Here is a 17,204-nt window from a genome sequence, read left to right on the forward strand (position 1 = left end):
CTCCCTCTCTCCTCCCTCATCTCCCTCTATCCTCTCTCCTCTTCACTCTCTTCCCTCCCCTCTCTCTCTCCCTCTATCCTACTCTCTCTTCCCTCCTCTCCTCCCTCTCTCTCTCTCTCTTTTCTCCTCCTCTCTCCTCCCTCTCTCCTCCTCTCTCTCCCCTTTTCCTCCTTCTCTCTCCCTCTCTCTCCTTCTCTCTCCCCTTTCTCCTCCTCTCTCTCTCCCTTCTCTCCTCCTCTCTCTCCCTCTCTCCTCCTCTCTCTCTCCCTTTCTCCTTCTCTCCCTCTCTCCTCCTCTCTCTCTCCCTCTCTCCTCCTCTCTCTCTCCCTTTCTCCTCCTCTCTCTCCCTCTCCTCCCTCTCTTCCTCTAATATAATCTATCTAACATAATTACAGTTCTACTCTGTATGGTGATAAATCAATTGGATCCATGTATAAACAGTAACACTAATATAATTGACACCCAGTGGGGCTGTGGATTTCACAGAACTATAGATCTTGATTTGCCCTTGGATCCAGCTGTCAGGATGACTTTGATAAATGACCCTCTGTCAACTGAGAGGATGACTTTGATAAATGAACCTCTGTCAACTGAGAGGATGACTTTAATAAATGACCCTCTGTCAACTGAGAGGATGACTTTGATAAATGAACCTCTGTCAACTGAGAGGATGACTTTAATAAATGACCCTCTGTCAACTGAGAGGATGACTTTAATAAATGAACCTCTGTCAGCTGAGAGGTTGGCATTAATAAATGAACCTCTGTCAGCTGTGAGGATGACTCTGATAAATGAACCTCTGTCAGCTGAGAGGATGACTCTGATAATTTAACCTCTGTCAACTGAGAGGATGACTTTAATAAATGAACCTCTGTCAGCTGTGAGGATGACTGATAAATGAACCTCTGTCAGCTGTGAGGATGACTTTAATAAATGAACCTCTGTCAGCTGTGAGGATGACTTTAATAAATTAACCTCTGTCAGCTGTGAATATGTCTCTGATAAATTAACCTCTGTCAGCTGATAACCCCTTCACTTCCCTCTCTCCCTGATGGGGATTGGATCGCCAGTAAGATCCTCTCTGATTGGTGTAGGTTGGTGAATCTGTGTTCTCATCTGAACGGAACAAGCCTGTGTGTGTCAGGGGACAGGCTGAGGGAGGTTAGGGGGAGGGACTGGTTAAGCTGAGTGAGCAGTGGGAATACTTTAAATTGACTCCCACACATGAATAATGCATTAGATAGCCCCTCCCCTCATTGAGATCAGCTGGAGGAAATTGGGGTTTGGGCCAATCAGATTACGTCCCTGCCGGGTTTGCTCAGTGTGTGTGTGTATAGTAACCAGGAGAGAGAGAGAGCGGGCAAGTCCAGACAAATAGCAGCAGCTCAGAGCCTATAGGGTAGCCTTTCTGTCGACTATCCCTCCCTCCGTCTCTCTATCGCTGCTCATTCTGTCTTTGTCTCAGGGTGTGTTATGGAAGCTGTCATTACCAAAGAGATGGCTGGGTGACATTGCTACAGCTCTACTTGTGTATTTACTAATGGTTGTTTCGTCTCCCCTGAGAGGATTTACACAGGGGCATGTAACTCCCCCAGGTTCCTTTGTCTGTGTGTGGGGTGTCTGAGGGTGTGTGTGGCTTCAAGGATCTAGCAGCCATGAATTCCTGTTGGAAGATGAAGGTATGGCTGGCTCTTTCTCGTACTTGTTGTTGATAATGACTATCAGGTGTGTGTGTGTGTGTGTGTGTGTGTGTGTGTGTGTGTGTGTGTGTGTGTGTGTGTGTGTGTGTGTGTGTGTGTGTGTGTGTGTGTGTGTGTGTGTGTGTGTGTAAGAGCAACCACCAACGTGTGTGTATCTCGGGGGGCATCCTCCTGCGTACTTACTTGTGTGTATGTGTTTGTTAGCGCAGTAAAAGAAACCACCAACCTGTGTGTGTGAGAGAGACAGTGAGGCAGTAAAAGCCTCGGTGGTTGTTATAGTGAGGCCTGCTGTCTCCGTGGTGACTGGAGCTCCTCTAAAGAAGCAGCTAGATAACAGTCTCTACTGGCAACGTGTGTGTCCATCACTTCTGTCTCTGCATGGAGAGTTCACCCCCTTCTTGATGCCCCCTTCTTTGTGTGTGTGCTTGGGGGGATACACATGTGTGGGGGGAGGGGTGTGTGTGTGTCAGGTGCATGTCAGGGGAGCATCTGCCACTAACATAGTATGAAAGGATGACCCAATTTCACACCTCGCTCTCTCTCTCTTCTCCTCTCTCTCTTCTCCTCTTGCTCTTTTTATCTCGCTTTCTTCTCTTTCTCTCCGACAGCAGTAAACCCAAACAACAGATCAGACACATTGATGGGCCAGACATAGCCACGGGGTGATGTTTTGGGGGTGGGGGTGCTGACAATTGTTTGTTGACAGAGGTGGGGGGGATTTATCAGTGCTCTCCTCCAAATCCACAGAGTAGCAGATCACATCATTGACTGCTGCACCAAACGACAGAGATTTGTGTCAATCCCTAAACAGGAGGGATGGAGGGAGGGATGGGGGCAGAGGAAAAAGATTAGTAGTCACATGTCGGGACGGGAGCTTAAAGAGTGTCTGAACGCACTGATTCCTGCATGTGTTTCTCTGTTGCTCATTAAGAAAAATGACATTTCAGTCTTGGGGATGTGGTGTGATGTTTGTGCCCCATGATACACCATAGGAACAAAGCCAGTTTCACTTCTTCAAGATAGTCAGAATGAATCTAAAATAACTAAAGAAACCTGTAAATCATTTTGACGTTTTATGCTGAGGTTTTAATCACACATTTGACATCTAGCTAAGGTGTTCAGTGCAATATTTCTCAAGTAAAAAAATAGGATTGGATACAGTGCCCTCACCGCAGCTGTGTATCCCATGTTAGTGGGCAAGTGAGCATTGTCAAAGTCACAACCCAACCCTCAAATAAGTCATGACAAACTCAGTTTTAGAGGAGACTGACTTTATGACAAATTATCCTATTTCCACTTTCTGACTAATATTGATGCCACATAGAAAACAGCTTATCAGAAAAGTTGTTTATTCCCTTCCATTGTGCTTTAAGGGATGGAGTGGGCAGGACAGGGAATTGAATGAGTGAGTTTTGGAGTCCTCCGGGCCCTCCTAGATGGGACTCATCCCTGTTCCTGGTTGGGAAGGAAGCATCCTGATTGTGCAGGACAATATACACCTAGTTTCCAGACTCCGTCCTGTTTCGGTAGTGTTTGACTATTAGCAGCTCTGCGCTCTGCTCTGCTGTGGTCTCTGCTGTTCTGACCTCTGCTTTCTGTGTGTGTGTGTGTGTGTGTGTGGTTGTTGTTAGGGTTACATCACAGAGGAGCTGAAGGCCGAGCCAGTCAACACAGTTAATTATGGTGCACTGATTATCTGTGGCTACATGTTCTGCTCGGCTTCCCAAATGGTAGCCTATTCCCTTTATAATGCACTACTTTCAGATAGGGAAACCCATAGGGCTGTGGTCAGAAGAGGTGCACTGTAGGGAATAGGCTGCCATTTGGAGGACACTACTGGACTCACACAGAAATAAACCCTCAAGTGATTCAGAGGAAAGCAAACCAAGTTGTACTTGTGCTTAATGAGGAAATGTGCCTCAAGCTCCAACTGACACACGCATCCTTATCTGGGTCTCAAAACAAGGACTTTTCACACACTCGAATACTGATCACTTTCTCCATTGTTTTCTCATCATCTCTCTCTTTCTCATTCTCTCTGTCATTATGTCTCTGTCTGGTTCTCCCGTCTTTCTCTCTCGCTCCCTCTTTTACATAATTCAATGAGAAAAGCCCATGCCATTGCCTCTTACTAGTCCAGGCAGCCCTGTATCAGTGTTGTTAGCTCTGTTCAGGCAGCCCTGTATCAGTGTTGTTAGCTCTGTTCAGACAGCCCTGTATCAGTGTTGTTAGCTCTGTTCAGACAACCCTGTATCAGTGTTGTTAGCTCTGTTCAGACAGCCCTGTATCAGTGTTGTTAGCTCTGTTCAGGCAGCCCTGTATCAGTGTTGTTAGCTCTGTTCAGACAGCCCTGTATCAGTGTTGTTAGCTCTGTTCAGACAGCCCTGTATCAGTGTTGTTAGCTCTGTTCAGACAGCCCTGTATCAGTGTTGTTAGCTCTGTTCAGACAGCCCTGTATCAGTGTTGTTAGCTCTGTTCAGACAGCCCTGTATCAGTGTTGTTAGCTCTGTTCAGACAGCCCTGTATCAGTGTTGTTAGCTCTGTTCAGACAGCCCTGTATCAGTGTTGTTAGCTCTGTTCAGACAGCCCTGTATCAGTGTTGTTAGCTCTGTTCAGACAGCCCTGTATAAGTGTTGTTAGCTCTGTTCAGACAGCCCTGTATCAGTGTTGTTAGCTCTGTTCAGGCAGCCCTGTATCAGTGTTGTTAGCTCTGTTCAGGCAGCCCTGTATCAGTGTTGTTAGCTCTGTTCAGACAGCCCTGTATCAGTGTTGTTAGCTCTGTTCAGACAGCCCTGTGTCAGAGCAGCAGACACACTAGACTAGAACATACTAGTCTCCCATATCCTGTTCCTGTTCTGACACACTGATGTAATTACGAGAGATGAGGAGGGATGGAGGGGAGGCAGATAGAGGGGGGGGGGGTAGGCAGGATGAGATGCAGTTGAGAGATGATGTGGGGGAGGAAGAGAGGGGGAGGAGGGATCAGAGGAAGATTGAGAGGGAGAAGAGGAGAGGAAAAGAGGAATGAGAGGGGGGAGGAAGATGAGAGGCAGATGAGAGTGGGTGGGAGGTGAAAGAGGGAGGAAGAGGGGAGGTAAACCATATTCTCAACTTCCTGCTGTTGTGAAGTTTTTCACACGCACACTCACTCACTCACTCACTCACTCACTCACTCACTCACTCACTCACTCACAGGCTGTTTCCTGCTTTTAGCTGCAGGCCTACTTATGAGCTATCTCTGTGGAACTGTGGTTTTAACACACACATGTGATGTCTCTAGTTCTCTCTAACACACACACAGACACACACAGTCTCTTTCCTCTGTCAGACCTCATTTACAAGCTAACTGTGGGACTGTGTTTTTGCTGAGCTAATGCTCATGCTAAATCTGTCGTTCTGCCCCTGAACAGGCAGTTAACCCACTGTTCCCAGGCCGTCATTGAAAATAAGAATGTGTTCTTAACTGACTTGCCTAGTTAAATAAAGGTTAAAAAAAATATTTAAAAAAAATGCTAAGGATTGCTGCTGTCTCATGTAGTGGAAACAGCGTACTGTCACTAGAGTTTTACTAAAGGTCTAGGATCAGCTTACCCTCAACAAAATTCTACCATTAGGGAGGAAAACACAAAACTGATCTTAGATCAGTGTCTATGGGCGGTGTCTGTATCCCACTTCCATTGTCTTATAGCCCTGTACTGCCCATTCTGCTCCTCAGACAGGGTCAACCACTAGAACCAGAGACATGTAGGACATGTGTGTATATCTGTATGGCTAGAACTGGAGTCCTGTGTTGCAGTGGTTCACAGTAACCCCTGGTGATTATTGTTACTGTGCATAGTTTACATTCTAACATTCCCATCTGGTCCGCATCCTCGTTAGCTGACCACACACAGCCTGTGTGTGTGTATGCACGTGTGTGTGTGTGTGTATGCACGTGTGTGTGTGTGTGTGTGTGTGTGTGTGTGTGTGTGTGTGTGTGTGTGTGTGTGTGTGTGTGTGTGTGTGTGTGTGTGTGTGTGTGTGTGTGAGCGTGTGTGTGTGTGTGTGTGAGCATATGCACGTATGTGTGTGTGCTTGCCTTGTGTGTGTGTGTGTTCAGCCTTGTATCTTCCTCCGTAGTGGTCATTGTACAGAGCCAGGAAACCACATCTACACAGTAGACCCAACACTCTTCCTGTGATCAGATTCTTTCAGTGATGCTGGATACAACATATCCTGCCTTCTTCTAGTAGGAGGTTTGGGGAATACAGTGAGGGGTCGTACAGGAAGATTATTTAGAGTGCTCTATACTCTCGGCCTTCTGTCTTCTTGCTGAGGAATATGGTGACTTCATCTCAGATACATACAGTATTCTACACAATCGTAATAATGTAAGCTTTTCACTGATAGGTATTTATACACAGGCAAAGCAGGTTGTGTGTGTTTGAGACCAGGCTTCAGGATGTGCTGTCATTGAACCAGTGGAGATAAGGCAAACATTTCCAGTGGGTTTTTCATGTTTTTTTATACCCAGAATCGTCTGAGATCAGTATCACTGTCTTCCTCTCAGAAGTGTCTTATCTCATGTCCTAACGATATGATCCAATACCAGTAACCTTTAATATACACAGTTATATGTGTGCTGCAGAATATATATGAGAAGGGTTGTTGGCTATCGGACTAAAACATTGTCCTTTTCTAGTTTGAATAAAAACGGTGGTCGTACTGTGGCTGATTGACTGTAATCATCTGTTTCATAAAGGGCCATTAGTTTCAATAAGTTGACACAAAGTGACAGTCATTGATATGTATTATTATAATATCTGACAGCTTTTGTATCGCACTATCTGGCATATTCTACTGGTTAAACTGTAGTATTATCCTGAGGCACAGTAGCTGCGGGTCAGTGGATGCGCATTGACCATTCAAATCAAACTGCTACCCAGGGATTGGGGTGAATAAATCTCTCCTTTCAACCAATCAGGATTCAAACAGCCTATTTTAGAATAGCAGTAGTACTTCAGTCATAACAGTGTGTGATGAGAGAGTTCTGTCAATGGTGAATGTTTGTATCTGCACAGGTTGATGAGCAGACGGCCATTCACAGACACACTATGCTCTGTGCAGGTCTGTGGCCTCCAGGTGTGTCCTCTTCTATGGAGAGCTCTATGGACAGGATTCACATCACACAGATTTCCCCATTATCCTCATCAGTGTGTGTGTGTCTATTCAGACCATTAGTTCTGATGATTTAATTCTGTTTCCACCTTTCTCCTCATTATCACTGACTCTGATAGTGATCTCTCTCGCTCTCTATCTCCATCTTCCTCCCAGTCTGTCTGTCTTATCTGATAGTAGATAATTAAGAGAGAGAGAGGGAAAAAAAAACAGCCTCACCCTACTAGAATCTGAAGTCAAATGTCTACTGTTTTCTGATGATCTGGTGCTTCTGTCCCCAACCAAGGAGGGCCTACAGCAGCACCTAGATCTTCTGCACAGATTCTGTCAGACCTGGGCCCTGACAGTAAATCTCATTAAGACCAAAATAATGGTGTTCCAAAAAAGGTCCAGTTGCCAGGGCCACAAATACAAATTCTAGTTAGACACCGTTGCCCTAGAGCACACAAAAAAACGATACATAACCCTTCGCCTAAACATCAGCGCCACAGTAACTTCCACGAAGCTGTGAACGAGCTGAGAGACAAGGCAAGAAGGGCCTTCTATGCCATCAAAAGGAACACCAATTTGACATATCAATTAGGATCTGGCTAAAAATACTTGAATCAGTTATAGAACCCATTGCCCTTTATGGGTGTGAGGTCTGGGGTCCGCTCACCAACTTAGAATTCACAAAATGGGAAAAACACCAAATTGAGACTCTGCATGCAGAATTCTGCAATAATATCCCTGTGTACAACGAAAAACACCAAATAATGCACGCAGAGCAGAGTTAGGCCGATACCCGCTAATGATCAAAATCCAGAAAAGAGCCGTTAAATTCTACAACCACCTGAAAGGAAGTCTACAGACTCAGTGAACATAGCCTTGCTATTGAGAAAGGCTGCCGTAGGCAGACCTGGCTCTCAAGAGGAGATGGGCGATGTGCACACTGCCCACAAAACCTCCTGCCAAATGTATGACCATATTTGAGACACATATTTCCCTCAGATTACATAGATCCACAAAGAATTTGTATTTATTTATTTTCCATTTTGTACTATTGTAACTATTTGCACATAATTTGACATGTGTCATGTCTTTATTCTTTTGGAACGTTTGTGAGTGTAATGTTTACTTTTCATTTTTGTTAATTATCTAGTTCACTTGCTTTGGCAATGTTAACATATGTTTCCCATGCCCAATAAAGCCCTTAAATTGAGTGATAGAGAATTCTGCACATGCCCAGACTCCTTCTGGGCTGTTATAACATTTATATCTTCCTGTTTTATGGACATGTCATTAGAAGCATTTGGCCACGCTGTGATATGAAGCTATGGGAGCCAGGAGGGGGGGCCAGGAGGGGAGCCAGGAGGGGAGCCAGGAGGGGAGCCAGGAGGGGAGCCAGGAGGGTAACCAGGAGGGTAACCAGGAGGGGAGCCAGGAGGGGAGCCAGGAGGGGAGCCAGGAGGGTAACCAGGAGGGTAACCAGGAGGGGAGCCAGGAGGGGAGCCAGGAGGGGAGCCAGGAGGGGAGCCAGGAGGGTAACCAGGAGGGTAACCAGGAGGGGAGCCAGGAGGGGAGCCAGGAGGGGAGCCAGGAGGGGAGCCAGGAGGGGAGCCAGGAGGGGAGCCAGGAGGGGAGCCAGGAGGGTAACCAGGAGGGGAGCCAGGAGGGGGGTCAGGAGGGGAGCCAGGAGGGGAGCCAGGAGGGAAGCCAGGAGGGGAGCCAGGAGGGTAACCAGGAGGGGAGCCAGGAGGGGAGCCAGGAGGGGAGCCAGGAGGGTAACCAGGAGGGTAACCAGGAGGGGAGCCAGGAGGGGAGCCAGGAGGGGAGCCAGGAGGGGAGCCAGGAGGGTAACCAGGAGGGGAGCCAGGAGGGGAGCCAGGAGGGGAGCCAGGAGGGGAGCCAGGAGGGTAACCAGGAGGGGAGCCAGGAGGGGAGCCAGGAGGGGAGTCAGGAGGGGAGCCAGGAGGGGAGCCCTCCACCAACACATTTCACCCTTAATGATTAACGGCATATCAAGCAAAGCTAAAGAAACTTCTGCTCCTTGACACTCAGTGTAAAGGGTTATTTATTGAAGTTTTGGATCGCTGCGGTAGTTAGCAATTACGTGCTAATTATAGTTAGCTGCCAGACGTTAATGATGCTAGCTTCGCTATGTTGTGGAGAATAGCTGATGTCACTGGTGTTGTTTTGAATCTGTGCGTGGTGACGTTGTACTGGGTTGGTTGTAGGCTGTATGCAGAAATAGAAGATGCATCACAAATAGAAATACATTGAAAAGAACTGACATCCCCATTATATTTCTATGGTTTTAAGTTAACCGTCTGGTTCAGGGAAAGAAGATGATATAGTTGATACTGTTCTACTTTTGAGGAATAAAAACTTCTGACAGGCCTGACTCTCTTTCTCTACAGGATGTCTCTTCTTTCCATCAATCAATCTCACTCACTCACTCGCATACTGTATGTTCCATCTCTGTCCTTACCTTGGAAATATTACTGGACCTGCTGTTTGGAGGTGAACTTAGGAAGATTAGAATTTCACAAGATAACTCTGTTCTGAAAAGATGTAACATTGTAAAAGTCCTCAGACAGAGGGAAGGTCCAGCCCAGACAGAGGCCCTGAAGCTCTGAGGCCCGTGAACCACCAAGATAAAATGTCTCCTCTTCTCTGTCCTATCCTCCTGATCCTCACTTTATCCCCCTAACACTGGCCTGGATCATCACAGCCAGGGGTTGTTACTAGGGGAGAACAACTTCCTCCTCACGTTGAAGCCCTGAAGTCCAAGGCTGACTGGGGTACTGCAGGCTGTGGTTTTCAGGAAGCAGGATTCTCACCCATTATAGTGAATGGTAACATTCGTGTAAATATATATAATTTTTTTTAATGACAATCATGGTACCAATAATTGCTTCTAATACACCAGATTTATGTCTTCTTTAAAAAAAATCTCACATGGGAGTTATACGTTTTAATGTAGTTGCTACAGTAGCCTGCAGAACCCTAGTCGACCTTAAACTTGAGATACTCAATGAGAGGAGGCAGAAATGAGCTAGCCTGCTACGTCACCTCCTGGAGGAGCTCAAACTGCACATGTTATGTCTTGAGAATCCGCTCCATGAGACACCATCTTGGCTAAAACCGACTTCTTGAGCTTCAAATACACTATTGAGTCGTCACATAAGAATGAGTGGTGTGACGTCATCGATGTCCATTTATATACAGTCGATGGTTGATACCCAGTCCACGAATGTAGGGAGAGAGAGAGACGTCTGAAATTTGACTTTCTCTCACAGAATAATGAATGACTCTCAAGGCTAAATCCTTAGACTACTGTCACTACTGTCACTGAGACAACTCACTGTTGGTGAGTTAGTGTGTGAGAGAGGGAAACTGAGACAGAGGGAAAGGCAGAGAAGGATGAAGAGAGAAACAGAGACAGGGAAAAGTCAATTAGTTCCTTGCCATGACTAAATGCTTCTCTCTTGTCTCACTAATCTGAGTATGGAGAGTTCAGCACTTTGCTCTTCCTTCCTCTCATTTATCCATCCATCTCTCCTCCTCTCCTCTTCCTATTCTAATCAACCCTGTCCTATTCAATTGGAGGCTGTGGTATTAGTGGCCTTATTTCCCTCCGTTCTCATGGCAACCTTGTCCTTGAGTTCATCATCATTACTCCATCGCAGAAGAGAGTGATTACATCAGCTCTTCATAAAGAACACATTTAACATTTTCACCAACCAGGGGACAATGATAATTTGTTCCCCATTTTCTCGTTCTCTCCCCCTCTCTCTTTCCTTCTATGTCTTACTCGTTCTCCCTCTCTTTACATCTTTCTTTCTTTCCTTCCATACCGTCTCTCTCTCCCTCTCTCTTACTTTCTCTCTGCCTTTTGCTCTGTTTCTCACTAGAAGTATGATCCTGTATGTTTCAGCTCTTCATAAAGAACACATCTAACATTTCACCAACCATTATGGCCAAACATAGATAGATAAACTCACAGTTTATCAGGTGTGTGTGTGATCACTTCACAGTATTAAGACCATAAAGAGATCATATCATCTTCTCAGAAATTGGGTGGGTGAGTTTTTATTTTGTAGGGTGTGTGTGTGTGTGTGTGTGTGTGTGTGTGTGTGTGTGTGTGTGTGTGTGTGTGTGTGTGTGTGTGTGTGTGTGGGAGCAGGCCTCTTCTGACTTCCACTGAACATGTTGCGAAAGCATCAGTATGGTAATGTATAAACAGAGTGAGAGCGAGATTACATTTTGTAATAATCAAGATGTCTTTTTTTTTTAAATATGTATTTCCCCTTTATTTAACCAGGGAGGCCAGTTGAGAACACCTTTATTTAACCAGGGAGGCCAGTTGAGAACACCTTTATTTAACCAGGGAGGCCAGTTGAGAACACCTTTATTTAACCAGGGAGGCCAGTTGAGAACACCTTTATTTAACCAGGGAGGCCAGTTGAGAACACCTTTATTTAACCAGGTAGGCCAGTTGAGAACACCTTTATTTAACCAGGTAGGCCAGTTGAGAACACCTTCGGGTCATAATGCACGGACAAGGGCATGGTAGGGTGCGAGTACAGTGGAGGTAAACCTAGGCATTGAGTGACGATGAGAGAGGCTTCATCTCTGGAAGCACCAGTTAAGCTAGGTGCGTTCTCCGCATGTGTGGGGGATAGGGCAAGGGAGCTAACAGAGGCATGTAGAGCTGGACTAGGGGCTCCGCAGTAAAACAAAACAATGAGAGCTACCCTAAACAACAGTAATAATCAAGATATAATAATCATTACGAGACATTTTATCATGTGTAATCACTGTCAAATTGACAACAGATAGAAATTCTCCTTTGTATCTCTTATGTCTCTAACACAGCTCGGGGAAGAAGATATTTTGTCATTTGTATGTAATTTGAATGTACTAAGTCTTTCTGGTCCTCTCTTTCAGAATGAGAAGCCCCTCGGTCATTCTGCCAGCAGGTCCAGCAATATTTCCAAGGTAAGGACAGAGATGCAACATACAGTATGAGAGAGAGATTGACGGACAGAATAGGCATCCTATAGAGAAAGAGAGTCGGACCTGGCCTTCCAGGGGTCCTAACCTGCTAGTCACTCCCATAGTCAGAGGTACAGCTCTCGGATCAGTTCTTATTGAGAGAGACTGTCTCGCCTCTTCCTTCCCAACTGACACTCAGGGGTGCAACTCAGTAGTCTACCTTGACTTCTTCTCCTTGTCTCTTCTTTGTTCCATCTGATCTAAAAAAAAAAACTGTTTCATCTCATATGGAAGTGCTGCAGCACTGGCGGTTCCTCAATCCTCATATTGGAACAGTACTAGTCTCTCTATCTCTCTCTCTCTCTCCACCATCCCTCTCCCCCTCCCTCCTCTCTGCCGGGCCAGATTGGTTGTGTTCTCCTGTGAGCCTCTTAGTGGGATAAAGCTTTACATGTGCTAATAGTCAGGGTCACCTCGTCGCCATGGCAACGCTCCAGCTGCCATGTTTGAGCCGGGCGGCATGAGTCGGCAGGATGTCATTCCACTCCGGTAACCAGAAAGCAGAAGCAGCCTTTCAAGGGTTAAAGTGATTCAACACCACCATGTTTCAATGCTCGGCATGAGTCAGCATGATTTCATTTAATTCTGGTAACAATCCTTTTTTTGTTAGGATTCATGGCTTATAGATCAATATTAAAGGATGACTTTCAAAATACAAAGTTATATATCTTCAAAACATGATTGCTGACTTGCAAAACATGTTGGGACTATATCAACAATGGTTTAATGGAACAAATTAAAAAATATACACTATATATACAAAGTATGTGGACATCCCTTCAGATTAGTGGGTGTATAAAATCGACCACACAGCCATACAATCTCCATAGACAAACATTGGCAGTATAATGGCCTTAATGAAGAGCTCAGTGATATTTAACATGGCACCGTCATAGGATGACACCCTCCCAAGTTCAGTTTGTCAAACGTTTGCCCTGCTAGAGCTGCCCCGGTCAACTGTAAGTGCTGGAAATGCCTAGGAGCAACAATGGCTCAGCCGCGAAGTGGTAGGCCACACAAACTCACAGAATGGGACCGCTGAGTGCTGAAGCGCATAGCCCGTAGAAATCGTCCTCTATTGCAAAACTCACTACCGAGTTCCAAACTACTTCTGGAAGCAAAGTCAGCACAAGAACTGTTCGTCAGGAGCTTCATGAAATGGGTTTCCATGGCCGAGCAGCCGCACACAAGCCTGAGATCACCATACACAATGCCAAGCGTTGGCTGAAGTGGTGTAAAGCTCGCCGCCATTTGACTCTGGAGCAGTGGAAATGCGTTCTCTGGAGTGATGAATTACGCTTCACCATCTGGCAGTTCGACGGACAAATCTGGGTTTGGCAGATGCCAGGACAACGCTACCTGCCCGAATGCATAGTGCCCTCTGTAAAGTTTGGTGGAGAAGGAATAATGGTCTGGGGCTGTAATTTATGGTTTGGGCTAGGCCCCTTAGTTTCAGTGAAGGGAAATCTTAATGCTACAGCATAAATTACATTCTAGATGATTCTGTGTTTCCAACTTTGTGGCAACAGTTTGGGGAAGGCCCTTTCCTGTTTCAGCATGACAATGCCCATGTGCACAAAGCGAGGTCCATACAGAAATAGTTTGTTGAGATCGGTGTAGAATAACTTGACTGGCCTGCTCAGAGCCCCGACCTCAACCCCATCGAACACCTTTGGGATGAATTGGAACGTCAACTGCGAGCCAGGCCTAATCGCCCAACATCAGTGCCCGACCTCACTAATGGTCTTGTGGCTGAATGGAAGCAAGTCCCCGCAGCAATGTTCCAACATCTAGTGGAAAGCCTTCCCAGAAGAGTGGAGGCTGTTATAGCAGCAAAGGAGGGACCAACTCCATATTAATGGCCGTGATTTTGGAAAGAGATGTTTGACTAGCATGTGTCCACATACTTTTGGTCATGTATTGTAGGTTTTGGGTGGAATTTTCCTTTAATAATATCTTTATAAAGTGAATTATCTCCATACGAGTCACTTTCAGACCCAGTGAAAATTAGTAATGATAAAAGATCCAATCCACAATTCATCTACATGAATAGAGAGAAGAAACTGTTGGATAATGTCTTCCCTTTTGTTGTTGCTTAAATTAATATCCAGACAGACAAGTTTAGTCACACAATGACTTGCCTGACAGAGCACTCAGGTGTGTATGAGCAGGCAGGCAGCTCTTAGTATTCACTGTCTCTGCATCTGTGCCTTTGTGCCAGTGTGTGTTATGGTTGAATGGCGGGAACTCGGTTACTGAGATTTACTGCCCAAAACCACTCCTTTTTCTCTGGATAAATAACTGCCAGAAACCGGTAAATTATTATAAATTATTTACATGAACAGCATGGCGTGAAATGGAACTGTTAAATTATATGCAATGTCTATATCTGGCTTGTCTCCGGCCTCTGCATGAAGAATCAACACTTAGGGTGGGGACAGACAGCTCATCTCATCATGGTAACTGGAGTTCACAGTGCATGTAGATCTATCATCTCATCATGGTAACTTTTTTTCTTGTGACAGGTAGACATACATTTGCTGCAGCATAGCCTATACTACGGTGATATAAAACTGAATGCACATCTAATTTACCCATATCCATCTGGCTTTCGTGGGTCACCTTGTTTTTTTAATTGTAAAGATTATAATTTTTCTAATTGCAGCCTGAGTTTCAAAACAGCCTATCACTCGAATATCGTTGCTATAAATCAATGCATGTGCGAGCACTCTCTCGCAGTCTCTCTCTCCATCAACTCCATTCAAATTACATCCAAAAATAGATCATCCCGTTCTAGATTGATATATAGCCCTATATATACAGTAGGTGTCCTAGCCAACCTCTTTCAGGTACTATATTCAATGCAGTATATTTATCTAATTAATGATGGGTTATGCGATGGCGATAGGCTATAGCAGTTATTTATTCAGACCCATAACCAATCAATCTTCGTGAAGAGAAGTGAAAGCCTTCTGAATCTAATCCTAGTCCTGTATTATTCAAGGATGTCATTAGAACGATGAAGATAAAGACAACAAAACGTATTTAATTGAACTGTTGAAAGCGAGGAGGAATGAAGCAACAATAGAGAGAGAAAGAGGAGGTAGGCTAAGCTTTTTTGGGCTTGGGTTCATTGAATGTCATTAATGTAGGGCACTTAATGTATGTAATGTATGGCTCAGATTGCATCAGGTTAGAATTTTCATTCTGATTAAAATTGTAATCAAATCCAGACATATTCATATGCTTTATAATGCTTTTGATTGACACTTCTGGTTTTGGTGAGAAATACTGGGTTACTCGGGAGAAAAGTGATTTATTCTTGGGATGAAAAAAATAAAAGAAATACTAGAAAAATATTCAACCTTTGTGTGTGGCTGTGTGCGTGTTTTTGTGTATGCAGTAGTGATGTAAAAAAGAAAAGTGGTTTTCCATTAAAACAATAAGAAAAATTCACTAAATTCCACGTAAATTCACAATGTATTGTATTTCACCACATTCTCATTTAACATCTTAAAGTATTGCTATACAGGACTTCTCTGCTGTCACTTGCCTTTCTCTGCCATTTTTCCAACTGTTACGACGAAGCCGTAATAGTGGAGAGTTGACTCCTTGCACGTCGGCTCCCGATGTCCCATTTGTGAGTGTCAAGATTAGATTCCACTAGGAATCGACTCCTAAGATTCAGTATTTTTGGAACTGAGGAGACTGATTAGTTGCTGTACTTACGAGAACACAAACACTTGTATCCTTCATAACGAGCTAGCGAGGGACTGAGAGAGAGGGGAGGTGCACAGTATAGGCTGGTCGGACACCAGGGACAATCAGAATCATGCACTCGGCCTATCTACCAGTATAGGCAGGTCGACCACCAGACAGTCAGTCAGAACCATGCACTAGGCCTATCTACCAGTATAGGCAGGTCGACCACCAGACAGTCAGTCAGAACCATGCACTAGGCCTATCTACCAGTATAGGCAGGTCGACCACCAGACAGTCAGTCAGAACCATGCACTAGGCCTATCTACCAGTATAGGCAGGTCGACCACCAGACAGTCAGTCAGAACCATGCACTAGGCCTATCTACCAGTATAGGCAGGTCGACCACCAGACAGTCAGTCAGAACCATGCACTAGGCCTATCTACCATTATAGGCAGGTCGACCACCAGACAGTCAGTCAGAACCATGCACTAGGCCTATCTACCAGTATAGGCAGGTCGACCACCAGACAGTCAGTCAGAACCATGCACTAGGCCTATCTACCAGTATAGGCAGGTCGACCACCAGACAGTCAGTCAGAACCATGCACTAGGCCTATCTACCAGTATAGGCAGGTCGACCACCAGACAGTCAGTCAGAACCATGCACTAGGCCTATCTACCAGTATAGGCAGGTCGACCACCAGACAGTCAGTCAGAACCATGCACTAGGCCTATCTACCAGTATAGGCAGGTCGACCACCAGACAGTCAGTCAGAACCATGCACTAGGCCTATCTACCAGTATAGGCAGGTCGACCACCAGACAGTCAGTCAGAACCATATTAATTAATTTGCACCTCTTTCATCCTACAAACTAGCTATGAGCTTCTGTTAAGAGAACCTAGATGTATCAAGCATGGTACTAGTTGAGCTGCTCCAGCTGTGTGTTATTGGGCCCTGGGAGGCCTCCCATACTGATTTGGGAGTACAGTATTAAAGTGTTACATCCCTGACAAAAACACACACACACAGCTCTGACCTGCAGCTCCCTGAGCTGCCCTTCATCAGTCACGCTAACTAACATCATGCAGTTTGGGAGACACTCCTGCAGTTTGGGAGACACTCCTGTAGTTTGGGAGACACTCCTGCAGTTTGGGAGACACTCCTGCAGTTTGGGAGACACTCCTGTAGTTTGGGAGACACTCCTGTAGTTTGGGAGACACTCCTGTAGTTTGGGAGACACTCCTGCAGTTTGGGAGACACCGCTGTAGTTTGGGAGACACTCCTGCAGTTTGGGAAACACTTATGCAGTTTGGGAGACACTGCTGTAATTTGAGAGACACTGCTGTAGATTTGGGTAATTTCTTATGGTTTGTTACAGTTTGCAGTAGTTTGCGGAAATTTTCTACTGTTTATAGGCCCGGTCTCTTGTTCTCTCTCCAATGCTGACAGCTCGTTCACACTCTCACTATTTGGTTTGGAGCACACTGCACTTTGCAGTTTGTAAAAACAAGTGATTTTCATTTTGGAAATCTGTTCCAAAGTATTCCCACTCATAATAGATATATGTGATCGTATACAAATATAAGCAATTATGTCTGTTTGG

At 45.2% G+C, this 17,204-nt stretch overlaps 1 protein-coding gene across 2 annotated transcripts in view; it reads left to right on the plus strand.

The window, feature by feature from the left end:
- The window catches only part of LOC109890065 (E3 ubiquitin-protein ligase MARCH8-like), a 135,077-nt gene that overhangs the window by 82,314 nt on the left and 35,559 nt on the right, over window positions 1–17,204 (plus strand). For both annotated transcript variants that reach the window (XM_031823787.1, XM_031823786.1), the window contains exon 3: window positions 11,790–11,840. In XM_031823787.1, coding sequence (XP_031679647.1) covers window positions 11,790–11,840 — 51 coding nt within the window. The remainder of the gene's footprint in view (window positions 1–11,789; window positions 11,841–17,204) is intronic.

This window comes from Oncorhynchus kisutch, linkage group LG4, assembly GCF_002021735.2.
Source record: "Oncorhynchus kisutch isolate 150728-3 linkage group LG4, Okis_V2, whole genome shotgun sequence".
Lineage (NCBI taxonomy): Eukaryota > Metazoa > Chordata > Actinopteri > Salmoniformes > Salmonidae > Oncorhynchus > Oncorhynchus kisutch.